Genomic DNA, 26,728 nt, shown 5'->3' on the forward strand with positions numbered 1-26,728 from the left:
TTTTTCCTAAAATTTTAATTTTCATTATTAACCAATCATGGACCACCAAACCTGTAAATACTCTATTATTTCTTCACCCATTTCTAGACTGCTTCACAGTTCTTCCGTATAATTAGTACCGTGTGTCCTTCAAAATGCCGTAAACCCGAGCACAGCGATTGTTCGATATGAGCTTCATCAGATGATGACCATGACACGTATAAACTTTCATGGCGAAGTGTGAGACTTGATGCACAATATTCTGCCATACACTACATCTATCTCAAAGCCATAAAGGCGAATGGTCGATGACATAAATTGCAGGTCACACTGATTTTTCAAAAGCGCATCTTAGATGATGGACAGAGCAATTACCTACTATCACAGCAATCTATGTAAAACCACCATCTAGTTCCGTTTGCATGATTCTTTTATATGCTGCATACAGCTGTACGACAGAAGAAAAATAAAACTTGGTAACTTTAAGAAATATATCTGGAGGATAATAATTTGTCGATATTTGTCATAAATTTCACCAGGCTCTGGTCAACAAGGGCAATAACTCTAACAAACATCGCAGGAATATGTTGATCTGTTGGCATCCGCATTTTCAAATGATAATCAAAAATGTGTACCAAGTCTTAAAACATTCTATCAAGAAATGGTATTATTTACATTCTGAAAATTATATATTACACTGCATTCAGGTGCAAGACAGCTCTATTTGACATTTGCTGCTTCTATTTTTCTATTACAAATCCATAAAGCGAAGGTGCAATAAAGAAATGGATTTGCATTTTAAATTTCAACGTCATATGGTAGCGAATGACCTTTTCTGTCTGCCTTTCTTTTTCTCATTTTCCTCTGATGATTGTCTAAAAACTCTCTCTCTCTCTCTCTCTCTCTCTCTCTCTCTCTCTCTCTCTCTCTATATATATATATATATATATATATATATATATATATATATATATATATATATACTACATATCGTTAATACCTCGCTTACAAGTCTATCTTATCCCAAACGCTATAGACCCTGATATGCCGCGCATAATGCGCCGACAGGGCTGGGTCTATGTTGTTTATTCTACCAACTACTCCTAAGAAATTGCATAACCTAGATCTGCCGGCACATTATGCGACGACAGATTTGGGTCTGTGCAAATGCATCAGATTTGTACACGAGTATTGATGGTGATTTGAAAAATATAATATCTCTGCGTTCACATAATAATTCAAAAGTTACTGTTGAGCTAAGAGAATGTTCAGTTCCTTTTACAGGGTTCTTACTGGGCCGAAGCCCAACCATTGTTAAGTTGCCATGAAAGGGTGCTTACTTGTCCGAAACGTGATCGTTGTTAAGTTCCCTTTAAAGGTGCTTACTTCACCGAAACGCATCCGTTAAGTTCCGATTGAAGTGTGCTTACTTGACCGAAAAGCAAGTGTTATTAAGATTCCATTAAAGGATGCTCAGTTGGCCGACGCGCGACAGTTGTTTGATGTTTGACTACGTAAAAAGAAGAGAGTGAGCGAAAGTTGAAATAAAGCTAACTAAACACGTTTTTGAAACAATTCTTTTTAACGTTCAGTAGACACGATAGTGCTGTGGTATTTTGGTAACATAAAGCCTTGCTTTACACCTATCAAACAAAATTTGCCATTCACACCGTTAGGTGCAAAGGTAATTGCATCTGGAATCAATACATTTTGTTGGTTGTCCTTTTAAAAATGCTAGCAGAAATACCCAATATTATTCTGATGGTGTTGGGTAGTGGTCGGCAGGTTTATTTGGATCCCCCTTCTCTCTTCGTCTTGATATCATTATCAGATTCCACGTGAGTAGTGTAGTGGGTTGTAGATGCAACTCACGTGTGAGTGCATTTAAATGCTTCGCCAGTCTATAAAAGTGGATTAAGACATATCTAAGATTATGGAATCCTTAATTTGAAAAGTATGACAATCCAATACATCTGCCGTACGTCTTAAATGTTTACCTGATTATATTTCCAGATTCTTGTTTCTGAATGATTACACTATATTCACAGTAACAATGACAAAAACTTGCGATCATGTTTTTGGGACGACTATACGAGCTAATAAATTCTGGATACATCTATTAAAACTTGAAGTTCTTGATTCTACTCATTACAAAGTAAATGTGGTTATAGGTAAAATTGAAAACTTGTATAAACTTGTAAGACTACACAACGACGTGAGCAATAAATAGTACATTGGACATCAAATATCTTCTTCCAGTGTATATATGAAAAGCCAGAAAGAAAATAATTTCTGAAAGTTATAGATCACAATTTTAAGGTCGAACATGAAGTAATTCACAGGGTTTCATAAGAAATGAATTCCCTATTTTAGGATTTTATGTATTCCATTGCATTTCTTTAATTTATCTTAAAATCTTAAGAAAATGGAGAAATAAAAGAATCTCTCTCTCTCTCTCTCTCTCTCTCTCTCTCTCTCTCTCTCTCATGTCATATAAATCTGAACTCTATCTTAAACTGGTTTTTGTGTTGGATACATCTGTCTCCTATAGAAGTACTTTGACAGGTGGAGAGACAGGTGGGCATACTCTAGGTATTTCCGTCATTAATTGTTATGTCGTTGTGTGCTGTTTCTCCTACATAAGAAGACAGCATTTCATACACCATCTCAAAATAAGATGAAAAAAATGTTAGATGCCTGTTTTTACAAGGATATGTAAACTCTAAACAGTTATTTATTTACCAGCATGATAAGTACATGAAAGACCCAGACATAATTAGTGAAGAAGATTAAACAGATGCATTGTCGAGGAGAAACAATATTTTAGTACATATCATTAAGAATTCATACTATAATGTACGACACTATTTTTAGTATCTAAAAATGACAAAGCAAAGTTTGTCATTAGACCTGTAAATCATTTTTACAAATGATTTTTATTCCGATCTGCCAGAAATTAAGGATAATATATTAATTGCCAATAAAATAAATACCCTATTTATTAATACTGTAATGAATTATACAGAATTATACATGGATCAGTCAGATGTAAAATATGCCTTTTATAATATTGTTTTGTACTGTACATGTTCAAGAGTTAAATCTTAGCATCATGTATGTTATTATCATAATAAATTTTTATGCGATGAATCCTCTTCCTATATCGGTGTTTTGTTCTTTGATGCAACGCCATCAGCTGAAACAAACCATATAACAGTGTCTGTGTCAATGACCGTTTCTGTTTTATTTTATTAATGTCACCCATCTTGTTGTTGATCTCTGATGATATCACGGTACCAATTGTTTTTCCACAGACCTCAGTGCTAACGTTTTGTGAAACAAATATACTTTCTATCCTACCTCAGCATGCATGTCACACACTGTCATAGAGAATAATGTTAGATTGTCAATTTAACATGGACAAAACCAGGTACTCCATTGCATTTAAGAGAGATAACTCTGCTGGAACTAGACAGGGGTAAGAGTTATCAAATCACAACAGACATACTTTCAGCCATGTGCACCACATTTTAAAAAAATTATAAAAAATACAAAATATGATCTAGATATGAATTAACATAATCTCACATGTTGCCAAGAGACTCAACTTTTTTTAAGCCTAACAGAAAGTACAACTCTTACATAATGCACCAATCACAGCTAGTGTTGTTGTTTGTTTCTGAATACAATGTTCCATGCACCTTAAGCTCCGCCCACCTGGGCTTGTACAATTGGTACCGTTATACCTGATAATTACTGAGCCGTCTTCCATACGCCATTTTCGACAACATTGGAATCCAAGTTGTCACCTATAGCCGTCTTATTAATTCTCCTGTTCAAGGCCGTCTTAGTGTAATCTATGTGATGTTTCCTGTACAACCTAACTGAGGGGTTATGTAGAAGTGTATACATCGTCTGCCAATTGTTTCTCGCACGCATAAAACTATTTCTTTTCTTCTGGACAGTTTCTGTTAATCCTGAAATGAGATAATATGATGTCAAATTTACATAATGTATCCTTGTAACTAAATAAAGCCAACACAAAACTGAGTGTACAACACGCAACTGATGCATGCGACGTGGGACTGTGTGATTGATGTTGCTTACGACGTGGGAGGGTGTGTGACTGACGTTCTATACAACTTGGTAGTGTTTGTGGGTGACGTTCTATACGACGTGGGAGTGTTTGTGACTGACGTTCAAAACGGCGTGAGAGGTTTTGAGAGTGATGCTGTATATTACGTGGGCGCATTTGTGACTTACGTTGTAAACAACTTGGGAGTGTTTGTGACTGACGTGGGGGAGTTTTATTTCATTTTTTTTGTTAGTGTAATATTTACAAGTAATAAACAAGACATTTAATGAAGTAAACACCCTAAATAAGATGCCAAAGAATGTAAATAATGGATTGAAGAAAAAAAAGGTTGCTGGTAAATGTCTTGCAATATGTACTTCTACTCTACGGTCTTAAAATAAGGAATAGAAAAGAGTTAGAAGCAAAAAGCTTTGTAAAATTCAACAAATAATTTATTTCCATAGAATACAAACTGAAAATGTAAAACATAATTTAAGGTATTGTGGATTTAATCCCAAATAATCCTAGAATATCTAATACAAGTCCTAATAATCATACTTCTGAATAATTTTAAGTGGTATTCCAAATAATTTTAAACCATGTAGGTTTTAATGTGCCTGTAGTGGCCAGTAGTCTCTAATGTACTAATGTATCAATGGTCTGACTTGTATTGATGTACCAGGAGTCTATTTTTGAATCACAGTAATATAATTCAAGGTCTCCGTGTTGAATTCACTATAATTCTCAGTTATTGTCTCTTTCCAAGAATATTAACGAGCACTTGCATTTCCAGAAAATAATTTTAACCCAAATCAAAATCTAAATACAACAGTATAAATTATTTCTGCCCAGTTGTTATCGCAGGAATAAATAATTTTTTCAGAAAACAAGATCATATAAAAAATACCTAATACACAAAAGAATAGCCCGGAGGAGGGTTAAAAGTTCATTTCTAGAAAAGTCTTAGTTATATTTAGAAGATCTCTTACTAAAATTATAATAAAGAACATGGCAAACACAATGCCCTTGACACATACCAAAATATATATGTTTACTTCTAAGCGTGCTTTAAGCGTTTTCGTGTCATAATTGTAACCATCTGACTGTAAAGAAAACTTACTGAGGAAATGTTCTGGATGTTTTGCACTCAATTTGGTGGCGGGGGAGGGCGATCCTTGACATACCAAATATTTCTTAATGAAGCCCGGGCATAGCGACAGTTATTTCAATGTCACTTCAAATGGAATCAAATGTTGTACTTGAAAATATAAATATCACTTAGCTATATCAAGCACGTGGTCGACAACCGATTCTTATTTTGGTTTGAGCCAACGATCAAGTCGGTTTCTTGGTTTAAACGGTACTTTAAACGCATTATTACTGGCTATGTCATATAAAAATGGGAGCTATGTGCCTTTCACAAGAACTCGCTGAGGTAACCGAACGGCAGGCCAAGGTAGGTATCGAACCAAAGAACATTGGAATATGAGTTCCACGCTCCATAAATTGAGCTATCGCTGATCCTTAAGAGAAACTATCAAATATTTAGCAGATAAAAAAATTATTAGTAAGTACCCTTGGGAAAGTATCTATTATTAGTAGTAGAGTTGTGCCTTATTAAAAACAAAGTAGTAGATAAATCGATACATTGACTGAGTGACACACAGATAGATTAACATAGAGTCTTATAGACGGATAGATAAACAGGTAGATGGATCGATCGATTCTAGTAGATAGATGCCAGATTTGATTTTTGTTTTTTCATTTTGTTTTAACGGCACTTTTAGCACGTTACTGGCTATATCATGCCAAGAAAATGATAATTAAATGTCCATCCCAAAGTACACATGGTAGCAGCACCCAGGGCAGGTCTGAGTTTGTATCGAACCCGCTAGTCTTAGACTGTGAGTTGCAGATTCAATTTCTGCCCAGCCGAGCTCTGGTCGGCTGCCCTTCTGTGTCCGTGGTAAAAGCACTTTCTATTTTTATTTCAAAATACATCTGTATATCATTTACCAAATGACTCGATATCGGATCCTTTGGAATGCCGCTTGCTTTCTTTCCGTATCCCGACATCAAGGGCCAGAAGTCTGAGAAAAACTATCACGACGGGGTTGGTGTGTGCCATCTCGATGTGCATGAAACCCACATAAGCATTAAAACCTGGAAACAAATTTGGAGCGTGAAATTAAAGCTATTTTCCAGAATGTCAATCTAATAGTGCACAAATCAAAATCCTGAAATAGACTTAATACATATCAGCTTAAACAGGGTATGACCATCCTGCAAGCGTTGTCCGCCACAAACCCTACCAACGCGAACGCAAAAGGAACATTAGACCAGACATGTGCTCTTGCTTAATTGTTTTTGATAATCTTGGTTTTTACGTTTCACTTTGGTATTTCTCGTGCTACTGAGAGTCAAGGCAGTTTTGGATAAGCAGATTCTTCTTACAAAAAGATAAAGAGTTTATTTTCGCAATGCTGAAACAAGACAACGCTCCTGTGCTTAAATTAGTTTGCGCAGAAGCAAGCTGAACTCGAAGTCTTCAAACTTTACGCTGAAATAAATATGCCGTGATTAGATTGATAAATATGTAGATTTGGATTAGAACTAAAATGCCCCAAAAATACTAAAGCTTTTATATTTAAACAATGAAGTTGATTTTAACAATTTATGTTAGTAACTTTGTACCAGTCCATTTCTCGAAAAAAGATCAAATAACCCATCATCTTATGATAAATACTTGTAATCAGTCATAAAAAGGAACTTTACGATGAACATCGCAAACACGTACTTTACATGCTAAGACCAAATATCTGTATGAATTAAAGTGCCATTTCAAATCTGTCATGTTCAATGAATGTTTTATAAACATTTGTTTCAATCAGTTATGAAATATCTATCATCCTCAATATATTTTTGGTTTATAATGCAAGTGATTTTTTACAATAAATCTCAAACCTGGGTCAAGCGACTGGAACCGTTGGGGAAATACGCTTTCGTCAAGGCGGGATATGAAAATGGCCCCTATTATCATTGACTTGATAATTCTCATCAGACAGGAAACCAACCCGATAAATATATTGTAGAAGAAGAGGAAATACGTGAAGGTAAACAGCAGACGTCTGGAATGAACAATACATAGTTAGTCTGATGTCTTAATCACCTATTCAGACTGTGGGTTAAAATAAGTTGAGATCTAAATAGTGATCCAATCAAATTAGACTCCTGCAAAACAGTATCAATCTACGATCGTCAACGTACAACTAAATCAGATCCTAGACATTTAGACAATGTGAAAAATTGCAAGATTCTAATGCCTAATTACAACAAATATCTTATTTACTCAACTAAAGTAGACTGAAATACAGATCGAAGATATTTTATCATTAGTCTGAAATACAGATCGAAGATATTTTATCATCAGTCTGAAATAGAGATTGAAGATGTTTTATCATTAGTCTGAAATACAGATCGAAGATATTTTATCATCAGTCTGAAATACAGATCGAAGATATTTTATCATCAGTCTGAAATATAGATCAAAGCTACCATTCTTTATCTTCAGACTGTTTAAGAATTTACATTTATATTTGACAAGAATCATTGAATCATTTAGTTTGAAAATTGATTTAAAAATCCATTAACGTCCATATCATGTATGCACTGTATAATCGATTTTTGAATATTCATGACTTTATTATTCCTATCATATATGAAGTTCCATTCTTAATGTTGTAAAATAATTATATAAAAAGTATTAACGAATCTCAAGTAATAAATAACAATTATATTCAATAATTTTATTTGTATACGATTTTAGAAAGGTGTAAGAATATTCAAGAGATTCGTTTATGGTGTATTTGAAGGAATAACTTCGAGTTCATTTTCTGCGACATATACATGTAATTATATATTTAACAAGCCATATATTTATTATAATGTCTTTGTACAACTGCTTATTCATTCGTCCGTTATGGCCATAAAAATGGTACATAAAACCCAAACTACCTCAAGCAAATATTAAACATCAGTAAATTTGTTTGCGGGTTTTTTTGGGGGGTGGGTAGGTTGGATATGTTATCGCAAATTCGTAAAATGGTAACATTACAACTCAAACCTGTTATTTAACCGTAGAGTATTTCCATTTTCCTGTAGAAAGACAAACTTGGCCAACATCTGCTGCACAAAGTTAATTACGAAAGCTGTCAGTAGAACTGGCCTGAAATAAAAATGCCGTATTGATTAATTCTGAATGTATGATGACAAAGTATTTTATAAAGAAACTTCAGATGGATAGAGACATGAAGTGTCAGTCCTCGACGATATTCCACAACCACCTCCACTCCCTCTCTCTCAGTGTTCTGAAGCGGATATATATGAAGTCAATTGTAATGATTAAAGAGATGCAGACAAGATTGCTAACATAAATTTAAACCAATATCAAGTAAAGAACTAACGATGTCTAACTCTGCTTAACCCAACCCTGAACAAAACAAAGGTACTACAAAGTAAATGTTGTGTCTTTTGTATTTGGCTTCTATTACTTCGGTAATTTCGTCCTAACCACGTGTACTTCCTAAACTCAGTATCCTGTATATAAAAAACATTATTTTAGTTTTAGTATTTTCACCAATTATCATTCAGTTTTCTCTCAGTTTCTGTTATTTATGTTACATGCAGAACCTTACACTGTACTAACGACAGGTGCGCAAGAATTAATTGGAGGTGTGTAACAGATCTCATTTTGTCTGTGCCATTTGCGCTACACGTAGAACCTTACATTGTACTATCGTAGGATGTGCGCATGAATTAATCGTATACGTATATAAATGGACTACTAACTTTGTTCGTGGTGTGGAAAGACGACCTATCACTGTTTTAATGCCTTGCTCATGGTACAGAAGAAAATATATCGAAAGTTAAATATTCTTAACCTTTTTACTGACTTTTTTCTCTGGTCACGGAAATATATATTTTACATTCCACTCAAAACTGATGCAGAGTTTATTTGTTATTGAAAAGAACTTATAGCTACATACTATCCCCTTAAATCTATTCGATTGTTTTAGTTTTCTTCGTTCTTATTTATCCCCTGGACCTTATTTTCTTTAACTCATTTTAACTGTGGAGGGCTGTATTTTGTATAACTCGACGTTATGTAAAATGGTGTCAGTGCAAGAGGAAACGTCCGATCTCTACATTACTACAACTCTCGCCATTAAATTTACCACTGTGTTACATAGAATACATATCAGACTTTTCCTTAATAAGCTAGAATTGTACACAGAAAAAGGATGCTAAATCAAAAGATATTTTGTTCATTTATCTCTAATGTATTTGGCAAAATGCCTTTAAACCTGTTCTCATACTGACCATCATTTCCTACTGTCGGCATATCATAATATACCAGCATACTCACTATGTACATTCTAATATACCAGCATACCCAATAGGTATATTATAATGTACCCATTATCCTGTCTGCATATTATAATTTACCAGCATATCCACTATCATGTCTGCATATTATAATATACCAGCATATCCAGTATCCTGTAGGCTTTTATAATATAACAGCATACTCACTATCCTGTCGGTTTGTTTTATAATATACCAGCATACCCACTATCCCGTCTGCTTATTAGACCATACCAGCATACCCACTATCCTGTTGGCTTATGTTAACATACCAGAATACCCACAATCCTGTCTGCATATTATAACATACCAGCATATACTCTATCCTGAGATTTTACCAAAATTCTTTATGCCATTAGTACTAAAGATTATTAGATTATCCATGCGCAAGTTATTTGTCCTATCACATATGTGTCTTGGATGTTCCGTATCCAGAGACGTTGAGATAAATCTCGGTCCAATGATTCTATCAGACTCATGTAGTAGCAAAAGTTCTAGTAGCCAGCTTATCTCGGCTAATAACGACCTGTGTTATCTGTTCGATTGAAAACGAAGTTCACAATGGCCATATAATTTAGACTTGTGTTATTCCATCTGCATTTACAACTTGTCAAACATAGGATTTGATCCTGAAATATTCTCTAGATATTGTCCAAAGGACCGTTCAGCCCACAGTAACTCAAGAGCCGCAAAAATACGGATGTCTAAAATGTACATTGATGCGTGCAGGCAAAGGTATATTCATGAAAATGCACGTTTTAGAGATAGTCCAGAATATCTCCCCAAACTTCCGTCAGTCTAGTACATGTTTGGGGGCTGTTTTATCGATCTAGAGTTAGTTCAGTTGCGGAAAGAATAATTGATCACAAAGCCACTTTTAACCTTACACGGCTGCACTACTATTATGCTTCCGACCTTTGAAAAACTGAATGCTTGAATTGCAGGTATTGACTGGCCAACTAATTTAGAGAACTGTAGGGATATGGGCATAGCCGTGGAAATTTTACTTCATTTTATATCAAATTATCTAAGGAGCATTCCATTTTGGACTGTAAATGTGAGAACAACGGATAATTTTGGTACGGTATGGACAAACAATCTGGACAGGCGACAGCGCCAAGAAATTAACTATAGAAAGTAACGTTCTCCCTCTTTCTCTCTCTCTCTCTCTCTCTCTTATTTTTGTTCGAGAAAACTGGGCTTTTTCGGTTGTAGAACCGGTAGATCTGCTTTCCAGTGGCTTGTGTTCTGTGAGCATCCCTGTCATCATTTTGTTCATTGCCTTGAAAATCCCTCCACTGTAGCTGAGATTGCAAGGAAGAGAAATTAATTGGCTAGTTTGTGGAGTCAAAGATTGCTAGCTTAGCTTGGCCTTATGATGGTCTTAAGAAAGGAGGCGACAGAGAGCACTAAACAACGTTCCACCACTTGTAAGTTAGGTAGCTCTATTTAAAACGCGGGCCATTCTGGAAGCATGTCATGTGAGATTAGGGTGACAAAAGTTACAGTGTTCCGCTTGTTGAAAGATCTCCAGAGATGATAGATTACACATAGAGTACACGGACACGACGTCGCACACTAACATATGTATGTGATTAAAGGACTTCCAATCCATTTGTATTGAAGATGGCCTTCTAATCTCGAAATCTGCGATATCTTGGTTGACTGCAGATATATCTAAACAGAAAATTGGTGTGCGGGACTATTAGAACTGCCGAATAAAGTTCCAGGGAAGGCGACTTTGAGTGAACAAGAGTCAAATGACAATTGGGTTTTGTAATTAACGATATAAGCAGTCGTGATCGTCAGTGACTTTGCAAGACTGGATTTAATTTGAAAGAAGATTCTTACTTTTATTCAATAATAAACGTATGCCTAAACTTAGTCTAGGCAGCTGTTGTAGATGGAGAAGAAGGACAGAACTCCTGTGGCAGTAGAGGAAATCTTCAATCAAAGCCCGTAAAGCTGAGTTTTCACGCATCAAGCAATATATAATAACGACAAGGGAGCTTACAAGAAGGTTTCATCGTCTTTTGGATAAAGGTGTCGAAGCCGACATCTCTTGTGCTACCTGCGACGTAACTGGAGAAGAATGTCGATGATATTGACTCACTAACTCACATATCGTATTCAGATAGATACGAAGACTTCCAAGCTGTCGCCGAGTACATGCTTCCTTTGAGTGGGGTGGCAAAGGCTTGAGAAAAAAAAAACAACATATATTGGATACTAAGGCAGTAAGGTGGGCATCGTACGTAGGGAGTGCTAACGGCACCATGCGGTCAGACTGATCCATTTATTTATTTGTTGATCGTGTGCAGTGCATGCCCAGCCATTTAAGAGCATCATCATCAGCAAGGTGCAGGACCTGCAGTCCACAGATGAACCTTGCCGGTGGACAGTTGTTCACAATGTGTGACGTGGTCTGTAGAGCTCCATAGCTACAGGAAGAGTTAGTGGCCTGGCTCCATTGATTAAGGCTGACTGCACAATGACACTGTCTCGTTCGGAAACGGTTCAGCGTGGTCCACAGATGTCCTGGAAGGTTGAAGCTAGGAGGGCAGACAGCTGGCTCAGATACGAGGGTGTAGTTTACAACATCTGTTGAATACCTCTCATCACTCCATGCCGAAATAGCTGTCATATCCTCCGACAACGGACCTAACCAGATTGGATGTCTCGAAGCCAAGCAGATTGCTTGATGTCAAGTGATATCGATGCAAAGTGGAAGTTTGTCACTGGCATAGACCTTAGCCAGCAGTTTTGTTGTTGCTTTATGGCGACTGAGATACGGTGTAGGAATGTTGCTGAATACCGGCAGCCATGGAAAGTAGTAGGACTACTGATCCATGAGAGTGCCTGTACAACCTTAGTTCGTGAAACTGGAGGAAGTTCGTTCTTCGGGTGGCTGATACTGTATGATCGATTGTGGTCGTGAACCATTACGATCAAGGGTGTATTGCCGAATCCAATCGTGACGGAACAGGGCCATCTTGGATGGTTTGATGTTGTCCAGTTCTTTAGCATGAGACGGGATACGGGACATTGATCCACGTAGCCTTCCTTTATTCTGATATGCGATATGATAATTGAGACCGTTTTTGTTTCTATATCTCGCTCCCCAGTAAGTGATATGGCGTCGAATCCAAGCGTGCAAACTGATGACGTGCTCATCCTTCAAGGTACGCTTCTGCACCTTTCCCTTTAGTTCCTCAAGTACTACCGCCCACTGACGTCTGTCCACAATATGCGAGTCTAGCATGTATTCGTAGAGTGACAACCATAGTAAGCTTCGCATATAGATGGGTTGTCAGTCTGGTCTTGCCCATGGTATAAATCTGTAAGACAAAACAGCATACAAGATATTTATCTGTAGTACGGCACCCGTCCTGCTTTATGAACTTCAGGGAATAAGTGCTGAGTTGCACACTATGTTAATTGCCTGTAAAAGAGTGCGTGTGGTTCCTACTCAGTTAAATTATTGGTGTTTCGCTATTAATACTTACGAAGTGAGAAAAAAACGTCAATGCTAATAAAAACGTTACCTGAAGGAAAGGCCAATTGACGCTCTGTACAAGTAAAATCGCTGAATCGTGGCTTATAGTAACCATGATGCGAACGTTATGACTAATCGATATATATAATGTTGTTGTTGTAGGGTTAGGCTATACATGGCGGCCAGTATTAATGGTGGAGGAAGAACCCGGGAAAATCCCAGAAAGAACCACCGACCCACGAGAAGCTACTGGCAAGCTTTCTCACATACCCACATTGGCTGAATCCGAGACTCGAACCCACGCAGACAGAGGTGAGATGGCAGTAGTGTCACGCATATAACTACCAAGTGGACTCTAAGACTAGATTAATATTGAAAATGTAACTGTACACTGTACTTACCCGACCGTTGAAGAAATTATTCATCAATATCATACGAGTTTTCTACATTGCAGAATATACCTGCTTATCTTTAAATACAGCTATAGCTATTCTGGACGAGAATGAGTGGTAACTGAATTATTCGCGGGACTTTGCGCCAATCCATGCACCAAGGGCAGGTCATTCTATCTAACTACTACTTATATGGGCAGATAACATTTAGCTTTTCAGCTAAAGAGTTTTAGCTTGGGAGGTAACGCTTAAAGCACGCTTAGAAGTAAACATATATATATATATATATATTGGTATGTGTCAAGGGCATTGTGTTTGCCATGTTCTTTATTATAATTTTAGTAACAGCTCTTCTAAATGTAACTAAGGCTTTTCTAAAACTGAACTTTTAACCTCCTCCGGGCTATTATTTTGTGTATTGTATATTTTTATATGGTCTTGTTTTCTGAAAACAATATTTATTCCTGCGATAACATCTGGGCAGAAATAATTTATACTGTTGTATTCAGATTTTGATTTGGCTTAAATTTATTTTCTGGAAATACAAAGTGCTCTTTAATATTCTTGGAAAGAGACAATAACTGAGAACTATAGTGAATTCAACAAGGAGATTTTTAATTATATTACTGTGAATAAAAAAAGGACTGCTGGCACATCAAAACAATTCAGGTCTTTGAAACATTAGTACATTAGTACGTTAGTTTTAGCTTGGGAGGGCTGGATTTGCGAGGTAGTAGTAGTGTTAGTTCTCCTACGGCTTAATTTGTATTTCTAACTCTCCGGTAAGTGAATGACTGTGCGTTCCGAGTTCAAGTAGCTAGCCTAACCCCTGTACTTGAAGTGCTCTACTTTTTTCATTTAAACCGTCTGTCATGCCTAAATCATAAGTGTGTCATATTTTTATTTAATAAAAATGAATGAAAATAGAAGTTCAAAAAATAAAAGAAACATCTTATCAATTTACATAGAAGATTGTGATTAGCTACAAAAGGTAAAGAACTATATTTTGTAGCGGACACATTTGGCAGGGATGTGCAGAGTTTATTCATTCTGTCAATACACAGTTGCTTGTAATCAATCTTAACTGCTTTGGAAACGCAAGTATGTGTATTTGTATGTGATATAAATAAAATATATGTACAGTATGTAAGCTGTATTTCTGATATACCACTCTTTGTATAAATAGGACAGGAAAAGGAAATACGACAAGCCTCCTTCCCTTTAATAAAAAATGTATGCATCTCGTGGTATATCAATAACACACACACACACACACACACACACACACACTAAAGCTGACCATAAATGCTTTGTTAAACGGTGGTTTAATAGTACTTAGACTTCCTGCAACGACCTGTGTTACGTGTTTAGGCTCTTACAAAGCGTAACAAGAAAAACAGTCAGTGAAGGAAAATTTGTGTTATTTTCATATAATTCTAACTTGTATAAAAGGAAACCAAGCATTTTATTAAACTGTTCATTTCTTTGCTTAAATCATTAAATCATTGAATGCCCTTCTACCTCTATAGAATTTACAACAGATATTATTTGCTTATGCCACGGCCAATCTCTCTCTCTCTCTCTCTCTCTCTCTCTCTCTCTCTCTCTCTCACACACACACACACACACACAGCTAAATTAATATAACCTTACTAAGCTAAGATGCAACTCTTTGCATTGTATGATTTTATTATGTATTTACCATGCCTGCATGAGTCTGTCCACAAGCCATTTGTAAAAGCCAGCCTTGATGAGAGTAATGAGTACCGCAAGTATAACGGATATCAGTAAATACACCAAGAACTGAATGAAGAAACCTGCAATTAAAATGAAAATATAAGGATACATTTTTAGCCACTCCTCTAACGAATTTCTGTGTAATATATATACATCCATGATTTCACATCAGAAATGCACCTCTTTACACCTTGGATGGTGGCATCAACTTCAGTTATAGCACCTAATCTTTAGAAGCTCTAAGCGCTTTACAACATTAGACAACACCTATAAGATAAAAAATATATAATGATATGATTACAAAAACAAACACCATGCAATTAGAAAACATTAAAAAAAAACATGCTGAGAATACTTAAGGTAGGAAACATTATTAGGTCTTTAAGTTTGTTCTTGCAGTCGAAATAAGTGAGTTTAGAGAGCCCTCTTCAATGTGATCACTGTGTCTTTGTGTCTAAGTTCAGTGGACAATTCATTCAACGTTGCTGGACCCTGGTATGCAAAAGAACGCTGTCCATACGACTTTGTTTCCATAGTGGGAATAATGAGCATACGATTGTCAGAAGAGGAGCGTAAGTATCTCGCTGGTGTGTACACATGGGTGAGGTCGGATAGGTATGTTGGACTAGAGTCCGACAGTGAAACGAAGCACAGAGAACAAATTTTGTGTTTGATTCTGGATCGAATGGATAGCCAGTGTAGGGTACAGAGCAGCGGGGAGGTGTGCTCTGATCATGGTACTCTAAGTATGATCCGAGCAGCTGTGTTTTGACCTTTTTGAAGTTTCTGGAGCAGATACTGAGATGAACCAGACAGAATTGAGCTACAATAGTCCAGTCTTGAAAGTACTAATGAACACACAAGTGTTTTAGTGGCATCAACTGAAAGATATTTGCGAACTGATCTGATGCGTCTCAGCTCAAGATATGCAGCCTTGCATATGTTCATGACATGTTGGTGCAATGTGAGAGTACTGTCCAGAGTAACACCTAGGTTTCGTACTGATCGTACATGTCCGGAAGGTCGACTGGAGAGAAGGTAGTTGGAAGTGGTGTAGATTTGTTCCTTGACATTAGCTTGTTAGTGATCTCGAAAAGCTCTTTGCAGCTGGAATTTTCCATTATCTTAGTCGTGTAGTGGGCTGATTTCGCTGCATGGACTATATTTGTGACATTCTTCTTAGCGGCTTCATAGATTTGCTTATGAATAGTGAGTCTGGTGGAAAGCCAGAGCCTATCAGCTTTACGGCGGTCTCTTTTAGCAGTGCGAAGCTGGTCCCTAACACTGCTATACCATGGAGAACACTTTTGAATTGATACTCTGCACTTGGTAGCTGGGGCATGTTTGTCAAGCAATGAACGCAGGAAGTTATCGAGTTGATCTGCGGTAGGAGGTAGGCAAGTTGTTAGGTTAGCTTGGATGTCGTGCATTAGTTTGGTTCTATTTATCATACGGAGGTTTCTCTTAGACCATTTTAAAACGCATGATATCCATCATTAGAGAGAACTGCTTGGGAAAATTCCTTCTCAGACAAATCGTGGTGGCAATCACAGACTTATGTTAAAACATACAGAGATAAAACATACAAAGATAAATAGAAAGCAGATATCATAGAGACAAGTCCTAGCCAGACTGGATTAGAGAATAGAGCTCCTCGTTAATAAGAGAGAGAGAGAGAGAGAGAGAGAGAGAGAGAGAGAGGGGGGGGGGAGAGAGAGAGGAGGGAGAGAGATGCTTATTAGAATAAAATCACATATACTTCGCTAATTCAGTTGAAGAGAAAGAGTTCAAATCAATTAAGAGTTTCTTTACGGTGGTTCAATAATACTGAAACTTACTGCAAACGACCTGTGTTACGTGTTTAGGATCTTACAAAACGTAACAAGAAAAAAGTAAAGTCAACAAGCTTTGTAAAATTTAATAAATAATTTATTTCCCAAGAAAAACAAGTTAAAAATGAGAAAAAAAAACTTACGGATTTACGAATCAAATCCCATAATAATCCAAGAATTAAAAAATAGATGTCATAGTAATAAAATGTCTTAATGAAACTGAGTTCGAATCCCGATGAAATCCAAAATGGAAGGTGATGACGTATGCTGAGGTCAACGTCGTAATGATGTGCCAACAATACTTTGTTGAATCACAGAAAATAATATTCCAGTGTTTGAATTCTCTGTAAATTTCGATAACTGTCCTTGTCAAGAATTAATTTAGAGCACAAATATTTCCAGGGAAAAATAATCTCTTGAAATCCAAATAATTTGAAAATAACAAAATAACTAGCCCAAACACTGGTTACAGCATAAAACACTTTATCTTCTCAAGTGTTAAGACAAGTAATGACTATTATTTCTCAAATCATCAATAATAAATCTAGCTACGACGCAAAGCAGATTCCCAGACGTGGATCAATCCTCTGGAAAAACCTAATTGATACATGTTATTTGTAACGTACTCCAATCATGGCCTCGATTTCAATTTATGAATCTTACTCTGAGAAAGAATTTGAAAAAAAACCACAAAGTTGTTTACTTCAACTCTTACTGGTTCTGAATCAAGGCCAGGAACTAGGTCAGCATTAGATACAAAGTTTCTATTATTAGTTATTTACGAAAAACAGTCAGGTCTAAAAGAACTGAATTGAATTTCTGGACAAGGTAAAATCCACTAAGTTACATTACAATAGAATACAATTTTTTTAAAACTAACAAACAATCAATTATATTAAAGCAAATATAAATTAATCAAATATACATAACACCTGAAATACTATTTAAAGATGTAATTAAAAAACCCAGGAAAACTTGCTTAATTAGTTACATTTTACATACCCCATGCTATGTATCCAACTTGATACCCTGCATACTTCATGCTTCCAACCTATAATACGCAAGACTGAAAAGGTCATCATGTTTTATATCTAAATACAATTGTGGTCGCTATTGGTAAAGTTTGTGATCATTGTGACAGACATTATGCATCTGATTCAAGAAAAGGAGATGTGTTGTCCTTACGGCTTGCTAATTATTACCAACTGTAATAACTTAATTACACAGAAAAATAAATCACAAACAGATACATTTTTTGACCTTAACCTGCATTGCATCTGCAATATTAGATCAAAAGAGGATTCATTTTCATGTTAAAATAAGAAAACTCTGAATACACAGCTATTTATCTAAAGTATGAGGAAAATAATGATTTCTTTGTCAGTTACCTAATCAATTAAACTGATTTACGTGCCTATGGAATTATATAGATAATACTGTAGCAAGGAAAACGGTCTCATTACTGAGCGAATCAAACACCAGCGTGAGTCTGGCTTAATGCCAATTAACTTTCCCTATATACAAGGACATGAACACAACCGTCATTGTCATCTGAAATGTTTCCAATACTGCAACTATTCTTTTATATACCTCCAATCACTTATTGACCAAACATCACGAAACTCTAATTCCATACTTGCATGGTTTTCTTTTGTGTAATATTTGCATGATTTATTAGCAAGCCTTTTCGAGCGATATATTAGCCCTTTACGCCATGCAATACAAAACGGACCCAAACACCAAATAGAAAAAGCTATTCACATGATAAATTGTTAAACACGTATACCTAAATATATCAATATAATTCCTTATCTCAGGATTTTACGAGGCTAATCCAAGCTGTCATAAAGTCTCATGAATACTGTACATTATGACGTCAGCTATTAGAAATTAGCTAACTAGTCAACTTGAGAAACATGTGCTCAACATCGACCCTCCGTAATCAACAACTAATCACTAAATCTAACAAAGCTTTAAACGGAGACAGAAATACAAATATCACATACCTTAGGTTTATTGCAATACTGTACACCTGCTTTCTACGCTCTTCGACTTTCATTTTGGAATAAAGTTCAGCTGTCATGTACTTTCCTTTGACATTACAGAAATACAAATATCACATACCTTAGGTTTATTACAATACTGTACGCATGCTTTCTACGTTCTTCGACTTTCATCGTGGAATAAAGTTCAACTGTCATGTACTTTCCTTTGACATTACAGAAATACAAATATCACATACCTTAGGTTTATTACAATACTGTACGCATGCTTTCTACGCTCTTCGGGGCCCCGAGTGGCCGAGTGGTCTAAACGCTTTCCTTTACGGATCATTGCCATCTCACCTCTGTCTGCGTGGGTTCGAGTCTCGGATTCGGTTAATGTGGATATGTGAGAAAGCTTGTCAGTAGCTTCTCGTGGGTCGGTGGTTCTTTCCGGGGGTTTTCCCGGTTTCTTCCTCCACCATTAGTACTGGCCGCCATGTATAGCCTATCGTGTGCTGAAAAATGGCGTTAAACCCTACAACAACAACAACAAAATCTACGCTCTTCGACTTTCATCATGGAATAAAGTTAAACTGTCATATACTTTCCTTTGACATCACATTTATGGATTTTCTTTTATATTTGTATTGTCCTTCTAAAACGTAGTTTGTCTTGTACTAATAGGTTCAAGGTACACACACACACACACACACAACTTGATACATGTGTTGTGTACACTTAAATGTCTTGTGTTGTGTTATCAATCTGATTTATATTAGTATACACAACATTAATTTAATTTAATTAAATAACATTTGCATATATTACAGCTTTCCAAAGACTGACTAAATGAGTGAAGAGATTCATGGTCATTTACTTACCAGCATGCTGGGGTTTGACTGGTTCGTTCTTGGAGGGATATGGGATGTGTTACCCTTATATAGGTTCTGAAGATTAGTTCTGAAATAAAATGTGTTGTATTCCTTTCATATTATTTTAATGAAATCGCACCGTGTGTGTGTGTGTGTGTGTGTGTGTGTGTGTGTGTGTGTGTGTGTGTGTGCGGTAATGTTTTAAAAATATGCTTAACTGGTGTTTGGAGGAGTGTATGTGTGTGTGTGTTTGGGACTTTTAACGTAGCTTTAACTATTTTTCAGTCATATCGCTACGATGTCTGCTGTGTGACAGTTTATAGTGATGTATATAGCACTGGGGCATAATGCAACAGACATGTAGTATGATGTCCCACCTAGTCTCATTATCCTGACATTAGGCCGACCAGTCCTAGCACTAACCTCTTAATACTGAGCGCCAAACGAGGAAGCTGCTAGTACCATTTTTATTTAAGTCTTTGGTATGACTCGACCGGTGTTTGGAGGAGGAGGAGGATCACATGGTAAATATTATCCACAGTTCTATTAGTAATATGTGTAGCTTTTATATCTTTAATAGAAGATCAAAGCTGACAAACAAACCATTTGTCACATGCATAATTAACGAACGATCTGAGGCAATAATTGGAACATTATATATATATATATATATATATATATATATATATATATATATATATATATATATATATATATATATATATATATATATATATTTAATTATTATTATTATTATTATTATTATTATTATTATTATTATTATTATTAAACCTACCTATAGGAGGACAAAATGTGCAAGAATGACAGTTCCCTTAACGATAATAGTAGCATTTATATATGTAGTACAAGAAAAAAGTTGACAAACTTAGCGTTTGTCAAATGAATAAATAACATAAAAATCTGCAGAAAACAAATCGAAAATTATCTGTATTAAAATTATAAACCTACCTGTAGGATGACAACATGTGTAAGATCATGACGAAGCCGATGAATGCTGCAAGGCTGACCGATGCCAAAAAAGATCCTTTCAATAAAAGTAAATATATGCATAAGTACGTTTAGATAGGCCATGGACATCATATGCATAAAAGGCTCTAACTAATGAACGGTATTTTTTATGTCATCGTTAGTAATATGTAGGACTCCTATGTCTTAAGAATAAATAATACTTAGAAGTGCATTAGGTCATTCATATTATTATTTGTGCTTAGTTTACAAATATTTTAATGCGATAACGTATTGCAGATGCAATTAATTAGAAACAAGCTAATTAAAACATTTTAATTCCAGTCCGCTATACGATTTTATGGCGTCTGATGGGTGTTGACACTTTTAGTCAGATATTCTAAATTACCGTCAGTTGATTATATTAATGTCAGTTTACTATATTACCGTCTGATGTGTGTGATACTGTCAGTTGAGTATATTAGCGTCTTTTGAGCATATTATTGTCAGCTGAGTATATTACTGTCGTTTTAGTATATTACCGTCTGATGTGTTTGATACCGTCAGTTGAGTATAGCACCGTAAGTTGAGTATAATACCAACAGTTGAGTACAATACCGTAAGTTGAGTATAATACCGTCAGTTGAGTCTAATACCCTGGGTTGAGTATAATACGGTCAGTAGAGTATAATACCGTCAGTAGAGTGCAATAACGTGGGTTGAGTACAATACCGTACGTTGAGTATAATACCGTCAGTTGAGTGCAATACCGTGGGTTGAGCATAATACCGTCAGTTGAGTATAATACCGTCAGTTGAGTGCAATACCGTGGGTTGAGTATAATACCGTCAGTTGAGTGCAATAGCGTGGGTTGAGTATAATACCGTCAGTTGAGTACAACACCGTCAGTAGAATATAATACCGTCAGTTGAATACAATACCGTAAGTTGAGTATAATGTCGTCAGTTGAGTGTAATACCGTGGGTTGAGTATAATACCATCAGTTGAGTACAATACCGTCAGTAGAATATAATGCCGTCAGTTGAGTATAATACCGTCAGTTGAGTACAATACCGTAAGTTGAGTATAATGCCGTCAGTTGAGTGCAATACCGTGGGTTGAGTATAATACCGTCAGTAGAGTATAATACCGTCAGTAGAGTATAATGCCGTAAGTTGAGTATAATACCATCAGTTGTATTTACTACTGTCCATCGAGTATATTACTGTCTGTTATATTACAGCCATTAGAGTACGTTATCGTCATTTGAGTATAGCATCGCAAGTTGAGTATAGCACCGTAAGCTGAGTATAGCACCTTTTATGAAAATGTCTTTTCGTTTACTTATGTATTCCCTTCTCTATGATCAACCCTTTAAATCACTTTTGCTTGACATATATATATATATATATATATATATATATATATATATATATATATATATATATATATATATATATATAGTTAAAGTAGATCTTCCTATTTTTAAAATCTTTTTTAATGTTGAACGTATTCTCTTGAAGTAATTATTTTTAGTAATACAAAACAAAGTTTTAGACCTCGTTTAATTCACTAAAATTTATTACGACCACCTGAATGGATAAAGTAACAAGGAAGTGATCAAAGTTTTACCAAAGTTCCTAATAATAATATAATAATAATGTTGAAATACAGTTTGAAAGGAAACAACGTGCTTCCCAATAATGCTTACCATTCAATGCAATCACGATATAATACAGTAGATATATATATTCTCGAGCATTTGTTGTCGTTGAGCTTTCACCTACTTCCGCAACAAAGCCAATATACTCGAGTATGGAAATAAACCCGGCATCGAGAGAATCATATATACCCACAACCAGATGAATGATTTCAAATGTAGCCTGAAAAGAGAATATATTCCATAAATAATATGCTTCTAAAATTCTTAATTTAATAAATTTATATAAAGCAAAATGTTAACCTCACCTGACGAAAAAAACTAGTTCCAGATATCAATATTTTCTGATATGTCAATCTCTTTATTGGACTTAGTATTTACTGGCCTTTACAATGATTTTAGTTCTCAGCAAAACAAGACCTGATGGCCGAGTGTACATAGAACAAGTAGCACAATATCTGACTATTTAGGTGTTAGTTTAGGCAAAACAAGGCCTTCAGGGGAGAATGTATACAAAACACGTGGAATATTTTATGACTATCTAAGCAGTATACAGATGCCATATCAGCTGAACATAATAACGAAAGTCAAAAAGTATATTTACCCGCAACATGTTGAAATAAAAAACTTGTCAAGGGAACTTTTATTTGGTCAGAACGAAAAGAGGTAAACGATGAAGTTTTAGATAATTAACCAGAAATGTACTGCATGTGCTATAAACGATAAACTGCAAGCATCTGTATGACTTAATACAAAAGATGTAGAAAATGTTATGATTATCCAGGCATATTATAAATACCATATCAGCTGAACAGAATAACTAAAGTTGAAATGAATATTTACCCGCAAAATGTAGAACTTCAGTTGAACAAAAAGAGGTACACAATAAAGTTTTAGATGATTAGCCAACAATGTACTATCAAAGTTAACTGGAAGCTTCTGTACGAGATAAAGCTAAACAAGAATTCGGATGAACAAGAGAAACTTTTAAATCAAAATTAAAAACCACTGCAAGCTTTATGCCATCACGTATACATTTTCCCATAATCGAATTGGAAGCGGAAATGTGGCAGAAAGCCGGCATTTATTGTAACAGTGGATTGTATCTTATCGTACTTGCAAAAGGTGTTACCTTGTAGAGAACCATGCCCCCAACCAGCATCACAGATAACAGCTGTGCAGAGTACCGAAAATCTGAAAAAAGAAATGAAACATGTGATGAAAATAAGTTTCAAATTTTCGAGTACTGCTCATGGTTTATCTGTCTTAAAAGTATAAGTATGGTATTTATTGTAAGAAGAGTGACCAATCGAAGTAAAATTTTGTTTACCTCTCTCTCTCTCTCTCTCTCTCTCTCTCTCTCTCTCTCTCTCTCTATATATATATATATATATATATATATATATATATATATATATATATATATATATATATATATATATATATATATATATATATATATATATATGTGTGTGTGTGTGTGTGTGTGTGTGTGTGTGTATACACACACACGGCAGTAATAATAGGGGATACTCTAGGGACAAGGGAAATTCCAGTCAAAAAGGTCGTGGGAACATCTAGGGACAAGGGGAATTTTAACATGGGTGGGACTATAGAGGGGCGAAAATGTATTGGGACTGTCTAGGGACAATAGGAATGGAACAGGGAAGGTGACGTCACGGTACTGACGATTAGCAACAATGTAGCAAGGGGCTGACCTCAATCGGACCAAACAGCGGGGGCAAAAACCTAGAACGCTTGGCGGGAACGGGACAGAGATAACATAGACAACGTACAAACACAAACAACTACACAACTAAATAAAATTAGGCAAGAAAGCAAATCTTTTCGAGTCATATCTGCAACAGACAACATATATAACACAAACAACTATACAACCAACTAAAAAAAACTTTAGGCAAGAAAGCAAAATTTTTTGAGGCATATGAGTGGCCCTTTGGCTTCTTATATTTTCTCCAGTTCTTCCACCATTTCCTCACTTTCTCAACAATTCCTTTCTTCCTCTCCTTTTCCGTCTCTGGTATCCAGTCAGGATGGCCCATATATCTAAATTTCTCCTGCACCTTCATCCAGTTTTGATTTAGAATCTCAAAGTCTTTTTTCTTTCTCTTTTCTTTGTCCTTTCTTTCTTTAGATCACCTATCTTTTATCTTCTTCACTTCTTCATTCATCACTTTTTTCATTAGTTCTTCTCCTTTCTTTAGTTGACCGAGCCCCCACTTCACAAAGGACCACTCTGTCCAATGCATTATGTCTTCCAAAAAATACCTTACTTTCATTATATTATCAAGGACCTTCTTCATTGTTCCAACTCTAACGTATGTTGGTTTAATGAAGCCTCGTAACTTTTCTACTTCCTCTTCTATCATACCTTGTACGAGATCCCTGGCTACTTTCAGTCTGGTCACTTGACTTGTCACAAAGTCTTTGGTAACTGGATACCTCCATTCATGTTCTAGCCTTTCCACCACATATATGGCATCCGCCATCCAGTACCAACTGTCCTTTAACTTGTTAAACAACTCTATTGTCATCATCTTTTATTCTGTGTAGAATGGCGCTAACGACGAACGGCTTTACCTTTCTACTTGTCAAGCACGGACGTGAAAGAAAACATCACATACACCCACTTCACATATTATATATTATCCATACACACGGGAAGGAAAATAAAAACAAACCCCAAATTATACCATCAAAACCCCCAATATCTACTATACACATAGGGAAGGAGAAAAAACAAAAACAAAATATACAATCCACGCACGAGAAGGAGACGAAAAACAATCACAATTATATTCTCCATACACGGAAAGCAGAAAAAAATAAACCCAAAATATACCACCAATAACCATAAGATCTACTATCCACACAGGCAAAGACAAAAAAAAAACAACAAAAAAAAAAAACAAATTATGCTATCCACACATGAGGAGAAAAAACAAATACTGTCAATAGCCACAATATTAATATCCACACATAGAAGCAGAAAAAACCAAATATACCATCCATACAGAAGGAAAGGGAAAAAACCACACACTCTACTATCCACACTAACGTACGCGAACGCAAATCTACCATTCTACAATCATATCCGTACTTATGCAAACACCCACTCTACTATTCATACAAACGTATGCGCACTTATCCAAACACTCTACTCTTCACACAAATATACGCGAGCTCATACACACACACACACACACACACACACACAATCACATTAGTAAAGGAATCAGTTTTTATATTATAATCACACTTCTTCACACTCACTCAAGTTGACAACGTGTACAGTCTCTTTTCTAGAGATTTGGGTAGCCATGAGAAGGGCTTTGTTTAAACTCCAGATGCACCTGGCTAATGGTGATATCTTCCAGATCTGGTACCACATATACAACGATGACTCCAATCGTTCTCCCAATTCACCGTTGTGGTTGGGAGCGCAGTGGCGGGGAGGGGGGGGTGATTGACTTCACTTTCCCAGTCTTCACTTTCAGAGATAGTGAAGACTTCCCTCCGTCTTCTCCTATTCCACACTCTTGGATGTTGGGGTCTCCTTATATCTTCCGCACGCACCTGTACTGCTACTCGTTGTGGTGCTGGTAGAGGCTGCTGTGTTGGTATTAAATGTGGTGTTTGTCTTTGGAGGTGCCATCGCCTCAGGCTTGACCTCATACACAGGTCTCATCATTACGTGAGGTAGGATAGGTTTTTTCTTTTCTTCCTCTTTTTTCTTTTTTCTCTCATCCTCCTCTTTTTCTATCCTGGCCTCTTCGGCTATGGCCTCCATAGCCAGCTCATCCAATAAACGTCTGGCATATTCCAGGTGCATCTAGAGTTCCATCAGTTTTGCGAGTCTGCTGCTTGTTCTTCAAAGTTGATGAATCAACAAGGATAGCCAGACTGACGAGCGCTCCCTTTATATTTGTCAAGCACGGACGTGAAGGAAAACATCCCCTGTTACCAAAACGTTCAAGGCCCATATCATTACCGAAGAAAAAAACATGGATCGCGCGGACTTGAAAGAAACACTCACTCACTTTTTTACTTACAAACCCTAACTACTATAAAAAAAACTCACTGACTATTTGACAAGATACGGAAACAAAGTGCTTATATACACACGTGTGATAATGTTAAAGAAATGAGGTGCTTATAGACACATTTCCACTTTCTCTAACTTACTAACATGCCATTGGCAATGTAATTAGTAACTCTTTTCTAGAGTATTGGGTAGCCCTGAAAAGGGCTGTTTTTGTGGTCGAGGATCTATGGCAAATTTTATTATC

The 26,728-nt window shown here is 36.1% G+C and overlaps 1 protein-coding gene across 2 annotated transcripts in view; it reads right to left on the minus strand.

Moving 5' to 3' along the window:
- Nucleotides 1-2,492: 2,492 nt before the first annotated feature.
- LOC149798897 (receptor for retinol uptake stra6-like) overlaps nucleotides 2,493-26,728 on the minus strand; it is a 96,355-nt gene continuing 72,119 nt past the window's right edge. For both annotated transcript variants that reach the window (XM_089956994.1, XM_089956993.1), the window contains exons 9-18: nucleotides 23,551-23,612; nucleotides 22,470-22,641; nucleotides 20,762-20,837; nucleotides 19,802-19,880; nucleotides 17,938-17,986; nucleotides 15,069-15,183; nucleotides 8,178-8,279; nucleotides 7,019-7,182; nucleotides 6,071-6,217; nucleotides 2,493-3,956 (exon numbers count right to left, since the gene is read on the minus strand). In XM_089956994.1, coding sequence (XP_089813120.1) covers nucleotides 3,733-3,956; nucleotides 6,071-6,217; nucleotides 7,019-7,182; nucleotides 8,178-8,279; nucleotides 15,069-15,183; nucleotides 17,938-17,986; nucleotides 19,802-19,880; nucleotides 20,762-20,837; nucleotides 22,470-22,641; nucleotides 23,551-23,612 — 1,190 coding nt within the window. In that variant the 3' untranslated portion in view covers nucleotides 2,493-3,732. The remainder of the gene's footprint in view (nucleotides 3,957-6,070; nucleotides 6,218-7,018; nucleotides 7,183-8,177; nucleotides 8,280-15,068; nucleotides 15,184-17,937; nucleotides 17,987-19,801; nucleotides 19,881-20,761; nucleotides 20,838-22,469; nucleotides 22,642-23,550; nucleotides 23,613-26,728) is intronic.

This window comes from Sinohyriopsis cumingii, chromosome 5 (assembly GCF_028554795.1).
Source record: "Sinohyriopsis cumingii isolate HCF-2022 chromosome 5, ASM2855479v2, whole genome shotgun sequence".
NCBI classification, from domain to species: Eukaryota; Metazoa; Mollusca; class Bivalvia; order Unionida; family Unionidae; genus Sinohyriopsis; species Sinohyriopsis cumingii.